Source organism: Halichoeres trimaculatus, unplaced genomic scaffold, assembly GCF_033239565.1.
Source record: "Halichoeres trimaculatus isolate MK-OKI-2021-1 unplaced genomic scaffold, fHalTri1.1 fHalTri1_scaffold_19, whole genome shotgun sequence".
In the NCBI taxonomy this organism is placed as follows: Eukaryota; Metazoa; Chordata; class Actinopteri; order Labriformes; family Labridae; genus Halichoeres; species Halichoeres trimaculatus.
In genome coordinates, this window is record NW_027437197.1 from 4,356,512 (window position 1) to 4,375,000 (window position 18,489).

Sequence of the window (18,489 nt, forward strand, 5' to 3'; positions counted from 1 at the left end):
TATTTAAAGATGCTATGAGGATGATCTGATTTGATTGCACTCCTTCGCCACCTTGTGACCCGGAGTCTCCGCACACTGTCGTAAAACACTTTAAGGGGAATTAAATGGAGATCGGACCAGAACAAATTTCCTTTGTTCAAGACAACTTTTCACTGGACAAAACACTCTGAGGTAAGGTTTTTATTAGTGCACTTATGTAGCGCTACGGTTTGAAACGTGACATCAAGCAAACGTAGCAGCCGGCTATGTGTAGTGCTATCGGCAGCCCCGTGCTAACCTGACAACAAGTAAACACTGTCAGTTGCTTGTCAGCAGCCTGGTGCTCTAAGACGTGTCTGTAATAAGTAACGTTTGTGAATCCTGGTTATGTCCTGCCAGTCATCTACCAATCAGAGCTAACGTAACCTCACTCTTCATTTTATTGATAGACTCTCAAGTTTGAACAGACCACTGCAGAATAACTGCTGACTGTGGGTTGAAGTCAACATTAGCACAAACAGTTTAGCCCGTTTAGCCTTTAGCTCGTGCTCTATCTCTCTCATGTTGATCTTTCTTCTGCTCTTCTGTCCTTTTTCTGTCTGACAGTTTGGCTCCACCATCACTACAAAATTAATCACAGCAGAGAAAAACACAGATCTCTCTTCTCTCTACTAAACTTCATCAGCTGGCGTGGTGTTGTCATAGAGACTTAGACGTGCTGTTAATCAATCCGGTCCTGGACTACCTGAACTGGAAGCTAAGGAGCAGCAATTTAAAATAACCTGTAACCAACAATATTGGTGGTGATAATCTCATTTTAAAATTTAGATAACACTTTGGCAAAAATCTAGAAGGAAGACTTTTTCAAGATCACTTTCAAACTCTTCACAGCCCCTTTAAATTAGACAAAAAATGACATTATTCCAGTTTTAAGCAAATTTTTCTTGTTCCATTGACAGTTTTTTACTTATTTTTTTTACTTGTTACAGCAATCCAGACCTCATTTTTGTCTCCAAATAACCTAAAACAAAACATTTTTCTGGACTGCTCAGATGAATGTGGCTCATATTGAGTGTAACAAGACATTTTCTACTGAAAATAAGACAAAAACACTTGACAAGATTTTTTTTTCCAGTATAAACCAGCCAACAATGGATGAACCAAATGCTCTTATACATTAAAATTTTCTCTTGCTCAACAACCGAACATTCAACACTTAATCATTTCTTGCAAAGCAAACTGCAATTAGAGTAGTATCCAGATTTTAAAAAGGGTCGATGATGTGTCTCGTGCAGGTACCTTGGCCACAAAAAAGTTCAAAAGGAATAAAGTTTTCATCCAGCTGCTGACCTGAGACCAATATGAGCCAGTGGATGTCCTCATAGAGGTCGTCCAGGACTTTGCGGTCCATTGATCCAGGGTCTGACGTCGCCATGAGGTGCTGCTGGGTTCTCTGGAGCTGACCGTGTAGTCGCGTTACCCGATCCTCCAACAGGCTGCAGGATGGAGACATAAGAAAACTTTCCCTTAATGTCCTTACTTTGAAAAAATGCACTGAGCTGATATCGCTTCTAGAAAGAGTGGTGTATGAATTTCATGCTTTTATTCTTGAAGATAAAGGACAAAAAATCAAACATTTGCTTACAGACAGATTTAAAAAAAGTTTCCCTAAAAGTTCAGAGCAGTAAAAGATCTTATGTTTGATGTTTTTACCTCGTGAGCAGAGGGATACAGTGGTCAGCCGCCACGCGTCCCAGCATGCCGATGCTGGACAGCTGATCAGAGAAAAGCTCTCTGTCGTCTTCCTGCAGCTCGTTTATCTCTTCCTCCTCATGAGTCGAGATGCCGTTCACTGACTGAGAGGACGCAGAGTGAGCGTGGTTTAAGATTTTATGAATTGAAAAGAGAGAAGAGTCAGGTTGAAGTTTGCAGAAAGCTAAAGTTTCCAACTTTAGCTCAGGGTCTTACCAGATTCCTGGTGCCGTCAGGAGCAGCCAGGTGACACTGAATGTACGAGTTGAAGACCTGAATCGCCGGCTGGACGAAGCAGCCGCGAGGAAAATGCTCGTCATCCTGGACGAGCGTCAGCCACGACTCGAGGAGCTTGTCGTAGGCCTCCATGTAGACCATGTCGTCTTTATCCAGCTGTGTGGGAACAGAGACGGATTTTAACTCTTAACATATATGAAAATATAAACATTATGTCCACAAATACCAGACTGAGATGTAATTCCTCACCACTTCCTCCAGGGCGGCGCTGCGTCCGAACGAGCAGGTGAGGTGTGTGAGGCAGTTGATGAAGGAGGTGAAGAGTTCACTCGGCAGCGCTGTGAGGATGCTCCGAGGAAACATGGTGATCAAGTTGGAGATGATGTTGGAGATGCCCACCGCCTCCGAGTCCTCGATCTCGATCCTGGAAACACAGAAAATGACGTTTGAGCAGAAGATATTAATCTTCTGTGTGCAGCAATGTAAATTTTGACATTATCTGCTGATCGTCTCACATTAAATGGTGAAAATCACTTTTAAATACAGTAGATACAGCTTCTTCTTTCTGCGTCTTTGATTCAAACCCGTGCTTTGGCCCGAGGACGGTCGGTTTCCACTCTGCAGGGAGGCGCTGAGGCCAAACCGGGTCATTTTCACTTTGACTCGCTGCTGACCGAGGTTTGGAGGAAGGCATGACAATCAATCCTTTGCCAAAACTTGTAGGCAACTTGACCCCTGAGCAGTTTTCCACTGCTGCATCTGAGTGTTTTTATGATATATCTGCCTCAAAGCTCGGGGCAGAGAGGAAACAATGTTTATAAAACTGAATTAATTACGCTTTACGAGAAAAAACTACATCATCAGATCAAACTGTGAAACATGGAGTGACAGATCTGGCTCGAGACATGTTAAACACGATGCTCACATGTTCCTGAAGATAAATGTACAGGAACAGTTGTAACGTCAGTTCTGCACCATATGGACAAATGTACTAACCACAGAGTCTGTGCAACAAATGCAAAGAGAAAGATCAGGAAAACAAACCACACAGAAATGTTTGAAACGAGTAAAAAGAAGGATATTAAAACACACAACATCTTTTTTTTCTTTCTGCACATTATTTAAAACTTTAAGAGGTGGGCTGGTCTCCCTTGGCCAAAGTTTTTATATCTTTTTTCCCAAGTTTCAGTTCTTATTAAAAAATCAATCTCTCAATCACTTGATCAATTAATTAGTTCGTTTATCCAGGGCAATAAAAATCCACAGATAAGGAAATCAGCGCTACAGCTTCACAAAACCCTTGGGGGCCTAATTTTTCCCTAATTTTTCACACTATTGCTGGTCGTGTCATATCCATAAACTTTAAAACTCGTGAAGTAATACAGCGAACGAATGGTGCCTGGCATGGGTGGACATGTAACTCACATCTTCGAAGCTTTCCCCTTTGACTGCCTCCAAATTCACCTCAAACCCAGTGATAATTAACTCTATTTATTTATTAGTCATTATATTATATATATTCATCTATCTATTTATTTATATTATTGTTGCTAGGCGCCGCCCTCAAAGCTAGCCAGTGCAAGGCTGGATGTTTCCCCACAAGGTGAGGAGAAGGAGGTGAGGACAGCGTGATGGTTCTCAGGTGTGAGCTAAGAAGTGACGACATGGACCTGTCCTTCCATCCATCGTTATTGGGAACGTAAGATCTATCTCCAATAAGATGGACGAGCTAGCTGTGCTAACCCAGCAACAGAGGGAATACCAGAAGGCAGAGTAGCATCATGCTATTCACAGACATGGCTAACAGAGCTAACACCAGACACCAACGCCACATTGGAAGAGCTTCACCTGCTGTGAGCAGACAGGATCCAGGAGACAGAGACTGAACAGACTGCTGAAGAAGCTCAGTCCTGGACCCTGTGGAGGTGGAGGCTGGCTGACTGGACAATGATGGACAAGCTGTCAGCATCTGTTTTCTTATGGAGCTTTTTGCACTTTCTATACACTTTCTTACTTTTGTTTCTTGATTGCTGCTGTGACTCCTCCTGAATTTCCCCTCGGGGATAAACGAAGTATTTTCTACTCTTCTACTCTATTAAAATCTGTGTTCAAATTAGGAAAAGCCTTGGCCTTCACAGAGCATCCAGTCTTGGTCCAACAGAGGCATAACCAGATCTAAAGACCTTTATAATCAAGGAACTTTTACGTCATTTTCTGACCTCTCACAGAAATTTGAATAACCTAAATCCCACCTGTTTTTTTTTTTTTTTTAGAAAAGGCACTTTATTCGAAGACAGAATCCCAAATGTCCCAGTCGCCCCTCCTGAAACTCTGGTAGATTCTCTACTGGCTCTTGACCTCCAACAAAAGAGTCTAAAATCTGTTTTTTTACAATCGTCTTAAGTTTTCTTCTGATAGCCTCACATCCTCCACCAAGGAATCCTGGGAGCAAGAGCTAACAATGTAATCACTCATATTTCCCTTTTGTACTGTCACTAGTGAAAACACGTCCAATAAAGAAAGACATATTTAAAAAACATCTTTCTTTCACTTTCTCAAAATGCTTTTCACTCTTCTCTGAAACCACTTTCCTAAAAACAATCATCTGAAATGACCTCAGTGCCCTCAAAATTCAAAGAAAAGAAAAAGAAAAGAAGAAGACAAGAAGCGTCGCTCCATGACAGAAGTAGATCAAAAATTTGGGTAAAAAACAAAACAGGGCTCTCAAGTGTCACGCACTGAGCATGACCATGACAGTCACTGTTTTGGGTCTTTTGTCACGCACTCCTGCCACACATTGTATTTCTCACGCTGAAAAATGTACACAGAGAGACTTCAGACATTAGGGAAACTCTGAAGTGTCTGACGAGTGATGCATCATAGATATGACTCGCGCACATTGGTACATCTGATGCTGCCACAATCCGCTCTGTGGACTTTAGACTTGATATCTTCCAATTAAAGTGCGGCTGTTACTGTTGTTGTCTGACAGTCTGACAGCTGATTTACGTGTGAATATCCGACCTATAAACCTCCCGAAATGCTCTCACTGAAATGATAAATTCAACCTGAGGCATTTTGCATCACGTATTGTTTTAACGGGGGTGAAGACAGTTTCATATTTAACATTCGCCTTCTTTGTGAAAGTTTTGAAAGGATGTCCAGGACACATGAGAGGTGATTTCTTGTCTATGAATTGAAAAAAGACAAAGCTCCTGAAATTTCAAGTTGAAAAAAAAGCACATTTATAGCAACTGGCCCCTGATTAGGGTCTCAGTGTTTTTTTAATGACCTTTTATCAACAAACTAAAAGCTGTGAACGTTGTGAGGGGAGGTCCAGGACACATGAGAGGGGATTTAGTATCAACAAATTTAAAAATGATAAAGCTATTGAAATTTTAACCTGAAAATTTATCTTTTTTTAAGGCAAAATGTTGTTGATAATGAAGATTTGCTGAGTTTCTTTTAATTATTATGAAGTATTTATTGTTGTGATATGTTAAATAGCAGTGGATTGAGGCGAAGCCCTGAACAAAACAATAAAAAATTGAAGTGACAATGCTAATAGGGCATGTGATGAAAACAAACAAGAACAAAACAAGACAAAATCTTAGAAACAGCAGTAAAACATGGATTTAAGTTTTTTTTTTAAGAGCATCTGTTGAACATCCTGCGATGAAACATGCTAACAAAGCTAACACCTTGTCGTCTCAGGGCGGTCTCTTAGAACGCTAACAGACATTGGGTAGAGGAAATGTATTTGTAACGTTACAAAACTGGAAAATCTACAAAATGGTGTAAAACTGACTAAAATCTGACAATGGACAATTAATTTGTCACTGTATGTAAAAACAAGTTGCCTTTGGGAGATCAGCAGCGACACAGAAGAAGCTTCGTCTCTGAAACATCAAACAGTAATGGCGAGCAGCAGGATGTACACCTATCTTTATGATAAGCTAATAATGGACTGATAATCCCGCGCCCTCTGACTTAGCATGAAGCTAAAACACGCAGCATGAACTGAGCAAACACTCCAAGCATTCGCAGCATCTGCTTCGAGATTTGTTTAGAGTTTTCCACATTTCTGCTCTGATGACAGCGCTTAAAGACGCTCCGGGGGGGATCCTCTTTTAACCCCTCTATAAAAACCAGCCACCCCCTGATGTTTCTGCGTATTTTTGACTCTTTTGTCGCCTCGGCTGCACAAAAATAGCCGAATCCTGAGTTGTGTTTTGAAGTGCTGCACCTCCCCGCAGAGAGAGAGGAGGGAGCAGAGAGGAGTGTGTGTGTGTGTGTGTGTGTGTGAGCGCTCCAGCTAAGCCCTATCAGATGGAGTTAAATTGCGAACAGAACCGTTCAATCACTGCAGATCTGCCATCCCTCGCTGCATGGTTTTCCGATGAGGCAATTGGAAAAAAGCTCCAAGAATAGGTGATTACAGAGCGAGCAGGAGAGGCGGGAAGAGACAGACCCTCACTCACTGGATCATGTGCTCCCAAAACCAGCTCATGTGCACGATAAAGTGAGAGTCGGTTATTTATACATGTGAGCACGGCCACACTTTGATGACGGACACACCCACAGATGAACACACTTATAGCCTTCTCTTTTGATTACTACAAATCTTATTTTGGATCCAAATTCCAACAAAATGCTTGTTCCTAACTTCACTTTCTGGCACCAAATACCCAAAACATTCAAGTATTAACAGGCAGCAAGGACTCAGACGGGTCGCCTATTCTTTGCAGGGATGTAATCCCAGTTTAAACCATTTCTTTTTTTGTTGTAAAAGACATTTTCATTGATAAACAATTAAGCATTTCTTATACAAAGTCCTTTTCCAGTCTTTTGTATTTATACATATGTAGAATTTTGTGTGTCTTCTTCAAAAATATACAGTTAAACATATTCTTCTTGTTGCTGTTTACATTTTAAATGTGTGTAAATCGCCATATAATATCCACATCTGTTACATCACTCATATAAATGAATAACTATGTACAAATGAACAAGGGGAGTTTACATTTACATTATCACTCTCTTAGGAGGTTGGAGGAGAATAACTGATAGTGGGGTCAGACAAAGTCTGCTCTAAATAGGGAAACAAATTCAATCCACTTATTCCAGATGAGATGAAATTTGTCTTTTTGAATCCTTAGATTGTTGGTCAACTTCTCCATTTTAAAGATTTCTAAGATTATTTTGAACCGCTCGTCTCTTGTAGGTGGTAGAGGATTGAGCCATTTTCTAGTGATGGACTTTTTGCTAGCTGCCAGGAGGGCCTGCAACAACTTTTTCTCACTCCTCTCTTTTACGGAAACAATATTACCTGGATAAAGTCCTTTAAAATTCAGTATTATTTGAGTGTTAAATAGTTTTTCAAGTGTTTTGTGGATATCCTCCCAGTACAAATCCAGTTTGGAGCAGCCCCAGAAGACATGAAAATAATTTGCCACTCCTGAACCACACTGTCTCCAGCATGTTGGACTTGGGTTCTTATACTTTTCTTGATATGGGGTCTTACAGTATCTTATAATATTTTTCCAACAATGCTCTAGCCAATTTACCGCATTTGTTGAGGAACACTGAAAACAGCAAATCTCTTCCCAAACTTCCAGTGAGAGCCTTATCCCTGCTTCCCTTTCCCATTTTTCTTTAATGTGCAAAGTATTGTCATTTTTAGCCATCAAAAGAGTTTTATACAGTTTAGCGATACATTTCTTAGGCACTGAATTGTATGCAGCCCTCAAAATGTCAGTTTAAGACTTCATGTATAATCAAAAAATCTGAACCCTGTTCAGCAAATTCCTGTCACAACAGATCCCAACAGCAGAAACATAAAACATCTCAGAGGAAATCTGTGCCAAATTCAGAGACCTGAGCTCAGGTTTATGGCCAAACATTCAGCTTTAATTTTGTGTAACAGCAGAAAATGATAAAAGCAGCTTAGACAGACTGGAATAAAGGATTGTTTGGAGGTCATTTTGAGTCTATTATCAGATATTTTATGTTCTTCTTCACTCTGATTGGAGGTTTTCACACCCCTGTGCCTCGGTTTAACCTTGTATTAAACCATTTCTGTCCCCAACACTCCTCTTAAACCTCCAGGAAGCCGTCCCTGCTAAAAACAGAGCCCAAATCTCTCCTAATGCGTCTTCCTGAAGCCTGAAACACAAACCGAGTCCCCGCACAGCACACGGAGACAATCGATAGCCTCCACAGAAAGCCGGCCTGTGTGGCTCACACATCTCGTTTTGTTACTCAGCATGAAATCTATTTCTTCGTATGACCTCTGCTAACAAGCCCTGCTGGACTCAGAGGCCCCCGTGGCTCAGGGTCTCTGACGCCACACACCTGCCCACACCGAGTCAGGACTAAAGCCGGCTAAAGCACGTGGGTCATCAATCATCTGGAGGTTTAATCTGATTAACTGAGGAGAGGCGCTGCTTCGACTCTGCTCCTCTTTTTTTCCTCTTTTTTTAATAATTCAGACTGATTCTGTATTCTGTACGTCAGTCCTTGATTTCTTGATTGGATGTTGGATCACTTCAGCCGCACAGACGCTGGAGATGAGCTGCTTTATGTCTGATTGGAAGCTCTGTTTACAGACTCTTTATTCATGAATCAAAAATCACTCCGACACAGGATGAGAAACAGAAGATTTATAGATGATCTGATTGAGTTTTGGATGCAGCACTGTGTTAGTTTCTCAAAATTGTATATAAGTTAAATAAAAATGATAAAGACTTGATATTTATTGACTTTTTCCTCTTTCTTGAACTAAGTTTTTGTTGTTAATTGTAAGTTTCTTTGCCACATTGGGAAAAAAACTGAAATCTTATCAAGTGTTTTTGTCTTGTTTTCAGTAGAAATGTCTTTTTAGACTTAATATGAGCCACATTCAACTGGCCAGTCCAGAAAAATGTTTTGTTTCAAGTTATTTCAAGACAAAAATGAGGTCTGAGTTGCTTGAAAAGTTGCTTCCAATGTCAGATTTTTTTACATGTTACAAGCAATTCAGACCTCATTTTTATTTTTTAATACCTTAAAAAAAGACCTTTTTTAACAAGACAATTTTTACTTAAAGCAAGACAAAAACACTTGATAAGATTTCATACAGGCTGAAGGCCTCACTCTAAAAATCAGAAATGGTGTACCTCAGGGTTCAATCCTGGGACCATTATTGTTTATCATTTATATTGATAATATCTTCCACAATGTTTAAATGTGAACTTTTATCATCTCACTTTTATGTAGATGATACTGTAATTTACTGCTCTGCTCCAACGCGTAATCAGTCTCTGTGTCATTTACAAGACGCTTGATGCTTTACGAGTCACGTTTAGGGATTTAAATTTTTCTTAAATCCTGAAAAACTTAACTTAGGATGTTGAGTAAGAGACTAAACCACAGGACTTTCCTTCTAAAATTACGTCTCAGAATGACGTGATTCAGCTTCTCTCATCTCATAAATATTTAGGGGCTGTTTACACAACAACGGTTTTAAAGTTAAATGCAAAAGTTTTGTAGCGTTTTGGCCTCGAGTTTACACGGAAACTGTGTTTTAGCCAACCAAAAACGCAAACTTTTGAAAAATGGCCCCTAGAGTGAAATTTTTCTGAAGCCTCGTTTACGCAACATCTCATCCGAAAAGGTTAAATTACAGGGAAAAAAATCTGCGTTAACATGGAAAAGCAGGGGGACTGGAAACACTGTAGTAAGCATGCCAGGCCGGTAGGTGGCACTCTGGAGGCTGTTTTTTAAATGTTTGCATTTTAGGTCGGCTGAAACGGCGTTTCCATGAAAATGCGAGGCTTAAACGCAGCAAAACTTTTGCGTTTCATCCTAAAACCACTGTCGAATAAAAGGCCCCTGAAAGTGGCTTATGGACGATACAGTTATAGCACCACCTACAGGCCTGGTATGCTTACTACAGCGTTTTCAGTCCCTTGGTGTTACCGTGTAAACGCAGATTTTTTTCACTGTGTTTTAGCGTTTTCAGATAAAAAACACCTGAGACTTATTGCTGCAACAAGCGACAAGTTGTCATTCATGATTTCTCTTCAGTCAGAGTATTTATGAAGCCATTGCTCAAAGTTTTTCCAAATGTTTGAGAAATATCATTTTGTTTTTGACTCTTGCTTATAAATCTTTCTCTTCTCTCTGGCTTCCCTAAAGGTCAGACTATAAAAAGGGAAAACTGCCTTTCATGAGCTTTTCTTCTCAAACCTGCAGAAATTCGAGGAACAGCTCATGAATCAGTCCACATGAGCTTCATTTCAACCGTCACACAGGGTCTGAATGAGATAAAAGGACGAGTGATTGATGAGTGAACACTGATTCACTTAAACACGCCCACTCAGCGCTCTCTGAGAAGTTGTTTTCTCTGTTTTAAAACAACAAACATAACATTTCTTAGTCAGAAGCATAAAGACTTCATTTGATTTGCTCACAGAGGAAACTGAGGAGCATAAGTTTGTGTTTAGCTCAGTTTGTGTCTGAGATGAAGACGAGCTCTTCGCTCTGCAGCAGCTTCCAGCACAGCACAGCGATGAGCAGATGCTGGATTCAGAGGCCGTTAAAAACACAGACTCAAGGAGTAATTACTTCCTGTAAATAAAGCGGAGACGGCACAGCATGAGTCACACACCGGCTGACGTCAGACGCTGTCACTTGTTGAGTCTCTGGGTTTAAGGAACGTGAAATCCTCGAGACACCAGAGGGAGATCATCCACGCAGATTTAAAGATCTGAAACAACTCGCTGGATTTCAGGAACATATTATATATTGATTAAATGAACAAGCATGAAGACTTTATTAATCACAGGAAGGATGTAGCTTGTTTAATCTTGTGATTTCCTTAAAATCTGTAAGATTTTCTTCTTCACACGGTCCCTAAATCTCTCTGTTTTTTCCTTATTAGTGAAACAGGATTTTGATGCAGAGGATGGATTTAATTTCAGAGTCATTCAGAAAAAAAAAAAAGTTAATTTCTTACAGTGAACTAAAATCTAAATTGGTTTTCTTCAGCATTTTTTAAGGTTTTGCAGATTATCAAATTTTAAATGATCTTAGCAACAGTTTTCTAGAGAAACTTATCATCTCCCTTCACCTCGTACAGATCTCTGATGGACTGAGTAAATAGGCCTTACTCTTGAAGATTTTGCTGACATCAAGTATTTTTACAAAATATTAGCTGGCCTCTTTGTTAGTAATCTTAAACAATGACATTTTGTAGAAAGAAAGACCTTTTCAATAAAAACTGGGGGTAAAAGGTGGGAGAAGTTTTTTCCTAAGCTGGAGAAAAGGATCTGTCCCGGCTGTGTGAGCTCTTTTGTCTGGATGCATCATTCTTGCTGTATCTCAATGTTTAAAAAGTGTCCAGTGTAAATAAAAATCAGAAAAGAAAACAAAAAGAGAGATTAACTCTAACGTAGAAGAAAATTAATTTCCTCGTCATGTTTCTGAAATTGGAAAGAGCTCCTACCTCTTATTGATGATCAAAAGCTGTCAACAAACAGCTCCAGTGTTATTTTCCTCCAGGCTAAAAAACATTTACAGTTTGAAAACTAGAGGTAGACCGATATATCGACCGGCCGATATATCGGGCCGATATTTGGACATTTGTCTCTATCGGCCATCGGCCGTATTTTCTTTTAAAAAGCCGATTTTTGATCCGTTGTATAAAATGACGCAATTTTTGATCAGGCACAAAAAAGATGAGCACCTCAAACTTGTGGAACCACTTGGATACATTACATACTTTTGTTCAAATTATATGAATAAGTTTAAATTTCTTTTTTGACATTTTAAGAAGAGTGTGAATGTTTACTACTGCTTGTTACATTGTGTGTTTACTCAGACAAAATATTTCATTGTTTTGAAAGCTGAATAAATGTTCAGAGGACTGGACACGACTTGTAATAGATTTCTTTTAGTTGCTCAGAAATTGCTGCGTTTCACAAAAATGTGATAAATATATATTTATTTAACAATCGGCCTGAATATCAAATTGGAAAAATCGGCTATGCATATCGGCATCGGCTGCCCAAATTTGGAAAGCATCGGCATCCAAAAAACCCATATCGGTCGACCTCTATTGAAAACCTGTTGAATTCAGTAAACAATAACTTCTACAGTGTCCACAAAATAACTTAATAAGATATTGCACCAGGAAAAGCCACAATGAGCTGCAGACTCTCAGTTTTTTGTTTATCAAATGATGGCAAACATGTTTTTCTTTCTGAGATAATCGACCAATAATTGCAGCTCCAGCCGCCACATTAATGCATCAGTTTATACAGACAGATACAGTGAGAGTAAATCCATACTCTCTGATGGAAAATGTCTTTTGAAACATTTAAATGTCTCCTTTGAAAAATAAACAATCAGGCTAGGAGCAGAATTGAGGTCGAAGTAACAAATGAAATCATGCTTGATGATAAAAAAAGTTTAAAGTGTTGTTTTGGCCTCATTAAAAAGAAAAAAAACTTTATAGCACCATGTCAGAGTAATTTATATATATAACAGTATAAAAGTCTAATTTGTAAACAACAAAACAATAAAAACAAATAACAATACAGAGGTTACAGCTCCTGAAGAAGACGGCCTGAGTTCTTCTTCAACCTGCGGCCTCTAAGCCACATTTGAGTCCACTATCCTCTCAATAACAGCTTAAAAACAACAAAATAAACTAAAATTAATGCTAAATGCTAATTTGCTAGCATCAAAAATGCACAACACTCAGCTACAGATGATAAAACAAATACAAAAAGCAGCTAAGAACAAAAAACTGTACAAAACTGATGCAACAAGTGTCAGCCTCAGTGACTTTTCAGTCCCGACCAGTCCGCTGAAAATCACCGCTCATACAGCCGAGAGGCCACAACAACAAAGCACAGTCAGACTGCGAGCTCGGTGACGCACTCACCCGTTAATCATGCTGAGCAGCCCCTCCACCAGGTGGGCCAGGTACGACACCTGCGCGCTCTCATCAGGAAACACAGGCCCGTGCATGGAGGCCAGCTGGGCCAGGCACTGCAGGGAGTCCTGGGCCATGTCCGAGTCCTCCCGGATCTTCCTGTGCACCTGCAGGAGGAGAGAGGAGATGTGACAGTGGAAAACAGAAAAAAACAAATCAACACAGATTTAAGCTTTTAGGGACAAAACAATTCAATGTTTACTTATTGATTTATAAAGCGAGAAAATAAAATAAGGAAAGCTTTCATGTCCTCCTTTTTTTAAACCAGAGAGAGGAAAACGGTTTGTGTCTTAAAGCCTCTCTGATCCTCAAGACGGCTGCACAACAGAAAGGCAGCACTAAAAGCACCTTTAACAAAGGAAAATGACATAAATGCTCACATTAGCAGCACGACTTTAACGGCTGAAAATAAACCCAACAAGCTGAGGGTGCAAGCTCAAGCGGTGTGCACAGAATATCTTTCTGTTTTTATATCAATCTCAGTTAGTTATATGTTTTTTTAAATTATTCTAATAGTGTTTGTTCAACTTTTGATCATTTTAATGCATGCTAAATTTGCATGTAAACCACTTCAGGTAAATATGCATGAAAATACATATTGTTTTGCTGCAGACAGATGCAGCAACTCTCATAAAACATCAGGATTTCTGCACTTCCCTGCAAAATTTCTACTTTTTTATCAATAATTAAATTTTTTTATCTAAAATGCAACTTTTGCTGTTTTTTAAAATCAGATCTAAATGAAAAAATATCAACTGTTTGCATGAGTAATCTTAAGGAATTAAAGAAGGAAATTTGAAGAAGTGTTGAATACAAAGAAAAGTCATTTGCAGCTTCAGTATCAAGCAGAAGTGACAGTTTGCAGCTTGTAAAGAGGTAAATGATCTCCTGCGTGCACCATCAGACTGCATAAAAAAATCTAAGTAATGTGAAAAAAAAGGAAAATATTTAAAACTAGGTTTGAGGATAAGGATGCAGCTCAAATCATTTAAAAATAAAATGTGAAATTAAATTAAATCTGAGAGAAAGACGCTTCCAAACCAAAGTCACAAGCCCAGAACGTAAAGGTGAACCTGTCCCATCCTCCTGTCAACACTTTCAAAAACAGCCCGGCTGATTCGAGGCAGGATTAGTACTCACTGGTGTAACCCAGCGAGCAGAGACGAAGACGAAATGACAAATTGATTTTTAGCACAGTCTGTCTTCAGACGCGGTGACCCCGGTCTCAAGCAAACAACCAGCGAGCCCGTCTGAGCCCACAGACAGCTTCAATCAAACCCAGAGAGGCTGGACTCAGTCCCATCCCAGTCCCGTCAGTTGTGGGTTTTGTGGTTTGTCCGTCCTGAGGTTTCACACTCCGGCAGAAGAGGAGGCATTGTTTGTTTCAACTCTGCTCGCAGACGCACACAGGCGAAGGTAGCAGCAGGAGCAGAGAATCATCACAGCCTCTCAGCAACATGTTTCCAATAACAGTAAAATGCGGACGTCTGGAGCTCAGCTGTTTTCCTCCAGCGGGCTCTCCCCCCTCTGAGCCCTGTTCCTCTGCCTTCTTCTTCTTCTCCTGTCTCTGAAACTGTCATCCTTTCAAATCCAGAGCGTCTTCACCGGCTCCACACGCTGAGCCAGCGCATGACTCCATCGCAGCAGCAATCAAACTTTCAGCCTCTTTCTCCTTGTTGCTTCTTCCTCCTCTTCTAGGATCCTTCCCTTTTCCACTTCCTCAACCCCAGAAATTCCTTCCCCCTGCCTCTCCCCTCTCCTCCTCCTCCTCCTCCTCCCGCCTCGGACGCTCTCTGCTCTGCAGCTGGGGCTCCTGGTGGCTCGTAAGACACGCTGCTGGGAAGAGATCTCGGATGCTAACGTAGCGTAGCCGCTGTAGTTTTCAGCTCTGCTGCTGCTGCTGCTGCTTCCCTCTTCCAGAGCGTGAAGTCATCCTCTGGAAGAGCTGGGTGAGAGGAAGAGGAGGAGGAGGAGGAGGAGGAGGAGGAGGAGTGCTGGTGGATGAGCAAGCGGCAGAGAGAAAGAGGGGTGGGAGAGGTGGTGCAAGGCCAGAGGATCGAGCAGCGCGAGCTCTGAAAAAAGCAGCTGCACCAGCGATGCCAGTAATGTCAGTCGCCTTGAGTCTGACTATAGTTAGAGATACACAGCGTGTGTGTGTGTGTGAGTGAGGTTGTGTGTGCATACATGAGTGTGTGAGTATGCCCGGAGTGGGATGGATGGAAGAAAAGAGAACAAGAAGCAACAATATGGAAACATTTTGTGCCTGCAGATCAGATGACGGCAGATTTTGCACTGATTAAACAATACGTTTGGGATCTTCAGATCTTTACGACGGTGTCACGACCGATAACGTGACGCGTGTTTGACAAGTAGTAATCATCCAACGCTGATGTTTGAAGTCCAGATTTAACGTTAAGTTTCTAGTTACAAATTAAAACAATAATTCTTTGAGATTAAAAACATATTTTTGGGATATTTTTGAGGGATATGAAGCAAGTTATACATCCACAGAAATGGGAATTACGGTCTTATAATATTTTTCCTGACTCGTCTGACAGAGTTGAATTAAAGGTGGAGGTCGTTCTCAGTCTACAGGATATTTTACCCTTACTTTTGCTGCATCGAGGCCTCGAGTCACAGAGTCCAACGTGACGTTTACGACCAGTTTTATAGAAAAGTGGGACATGCATTCCTGCGTGCTATGAGCCGGTGTGATGGACGAGACTTACAGCGAGGCTCAAGGCTAAGGAGGAGGAAGAGCTGAGTGAGGAAGACGCTGCTGCAGATACTGGCGTCAGAAGTTGTTGAGTTATGATTCTTAAGCACTACAAATGTGAGCTCACTTTTTAAAGTTTCTTTTTCTTTTAAGGAAATACTGTTGGTACTTTTTCTCAATTTTACAGTCATTTTTTTAGTTTTGTAAATTTAATGTAAAGAATAAAAAAATGAACATTGTTTCTTCTGTGAAACAAACCAAAGAGCAGTTTTTGTTCTCTCTTGTTGAACAGATACTGTGATTTTGTTGTTATCAAATTGTCTTATTGCTGCTTTGGTTCATTTTTGCTGCTTTGTAGATTTTTTGTTTTGTCCCCAAGCCAGGTATGGGAGCCTTTCTCATGATATTGGTACTCATCGGTACCAATTTTTGGTGCCTTTGTGTGTATTTATGTGATAATAAATATTAATTTATTTAATAATAAAATCTCAAAGTTTTTCAATTAAAGAGTTCAACAAATTCATTTTGTTAAATTGTTAAATTTAGTTAAATTTCTATTTATTAAACAAATTTATTCTTTAGTATTTATAAACTTGCAATGATGTGTTCACGTCCAGCACGGAAAATCACCTACTCTTCCACTCTCCAATGGTTACAAGGATGTGTTTAGGTACCTATATAAATGGTATCATTTGATTTTATGTAAATTGGTGCTTGGTATTACAGACTAGGGATGGGTAATGAATTAGGTACTTTTATAGGTACCGGGTACCGATTCATATAAAATCAAAAGGTACCATGTTTAGGTACCTAAATGCATCCTTGCGACTGTGAGGGAGTGGAAGAGTAGGAGATTTTCCGTGCTGGACGTGAACACATCATTGCAAGGTTATATATTGAAGAGGAAATATGTCGAATTGAAAAAAATGAGATTTTATTATTAAACAAATTTATATTTTTTACCACAAAAACACAAAAAAGTACTGAAAATTAGTACCGTTGAGTACTGGTACCGTTTGCCAGGTACCGTATCGGGAATTGGTACTGTATCGTTTCAAATGTGAAAGGTACCCATCCCCGAAAAAGACGGAATTTTGTCATAACCTATAAAAGTACCCAACTCAGTACCCATCCATACCTCCACTTGGTCTTTAGTGGGCGGGGTTTCAATGGACGCACCTGGTCGGTAAGGATGGGTAGTCTTTACATTTGAAACGAAACGGTCCCAATACCTGGTACCTGGCAATCGGTATCGACCCTCATCGGTAGGGGTGGGTAAAAATATTGATGAATTGATGCATCAAAATATTTCCTCGCCCAATTCAATGTCGATTCAGTAAATCCTCTGAATCAATTCATCTCCTGCTAAGTGACCGGGGATGTACGCGTTATTTGCGTTGTGTGGACGAGGGCCACCAGAGACCAAACAACAAAAATAGCAGCCAAAGCAGCAGCAGCATAAAGCCTTCCTTCGACTTTAAACAGACTTTAAAGTCTGACGTTTGGGTTGTTCTATTGCTCCAAAACATGAGGTACCTCGTATACCTCGTATGTTCACATGGGGCATGAAAATCGATAATCAAAGCATTTAAATCAAAATAGAATCTAATCGATAGTGAATCAAATCGCGACCTAAAGAATCGAAAACTAATCGAATCGTGATGTTCTTAGCAATACCCAGCCCTCCTCATCGTAAGGACTCTCAATGTGCCAACATGGTTTTGTTGAGCTGGCTTTTGCCACGTTTGTGGATTATTTTCCTTTACCCAAAAAATTATGCACAAATGTTGTAATAAACCTTTGCATTGTTTAGCTAAGCGTGTATTTACCTCCTTCTTAAGTGGTTTATGGCGATTCCCATCCCTGGTTTAATGCTCTTTAGTTCATTTTTGAGGCGAACAAATCGTCCTCTTTCTTCTCTGTCAGCAAACACGAATCTGTCTTCAGCAGATCACATCAACAGATTGATCAGATCATGTTTCTGATGTGATGTTCTGCAGAAGACGAATCTTCGAAATAACACTCATGTTTTCACATTTTTGTACCTTTAAGAGAAAATGACAGGTGTATTATCTGACCTCACTTCACAGATTTTATTTTTTATAATCGGATTTTTTCATCTTAAGAAGCAGAAAGCGTGAGAGTGAAGGACAGAGGATGAACAATGTTCAGGAAGAGCCGGACAATCAGAGCGGGGAGGAGAGAGCCAGGCCTGATATTTATAGAAGGAGACAAAGCCTGGTGTCTGTTTCCTCGGGGGGGCTCGCAGGCTCATCTTTCTGTTTTTCAAATCAACACTCTGCTTCCAACTTATTGTCTTCCCCTCACTCCTTCCCCTCATCCCTCCCTCTGCCGCTCAGATTGGGTTACTGTCAGCCCGCGGGCCGATGGAGAGCAGAATCAGAGCCTGCTGCAGCCTCATCAGTCGCTGCACTCCACGCTGATTGTGTTTACCCGGTAAACACGGAGAGCTGCGCTGTGTGCGCTCCTGTTCCTCCATCTTTGTGAGGACGACGGGTTCACTGCTTTAAAAAAAACAGAAAAACAACATCACGTATCCGATGAGGCACGCTGGGGAAGTAAAGAGCCGCTCCGGGTTTTGGATAACTGATGTTCATTTTCCAAATTTTGAGTCCGAATTTTGACAAACATCTGTTTTTGTAGCTCCAGCGTAAACTACTCACTAAAATAATTTCTGCTTTTGGCATGTGAGTGTTTGTTACAACGAGGGGATGATGTACGGCCCTCACTTCCTGTGTTTATGCTCTTCACTCTCTCTTTGTTTGCAGACAATGTGTATCTGCAGAAAAGAGAGTTGCAGTGT

The 18,489-nt window shown here is 40.4% G+C and overlaps 1 protein-coding gene across 2 annotated transcripts in view; it reads right to left on the bottom strand.

The window, feature by feature from the left end:
* Window positions 1–18,489, bottom strand: part of xpo4 (exportin 4) — a 61,274-nt gene that overhangs the window by 14,127 nt on the left and 28,658 nt on the right. For both annotated transcript variants that reach the window (XM_074695246.1, XM_074695245.1), the window contains exons 8-12: window positions 12,899–13,056; window positions 2,218–2,392; window positions 1,948–2,124; window positions 1,693–1,835; window positions 1,330–1,475 (exon numbers count right to left, since the gene is read on the bottom strand). In XM_074695246.1, the coding sequence (XP_074551347.1) occupies window positions 1,330–1,475; window positions 1,693–1,835; window positions 1,948–2,124; window positions 2,218–2,392; window positions 12,899–13,056 (799 nt within the window). The remainder of the gene's footprint in view (window positions 1–1,329; window positions 1,476–1,692; window positions 1,836–1,947; window positions 2,125–2,217; window positions 2,393–12,898; window positions 13,057–18,489) is intronic.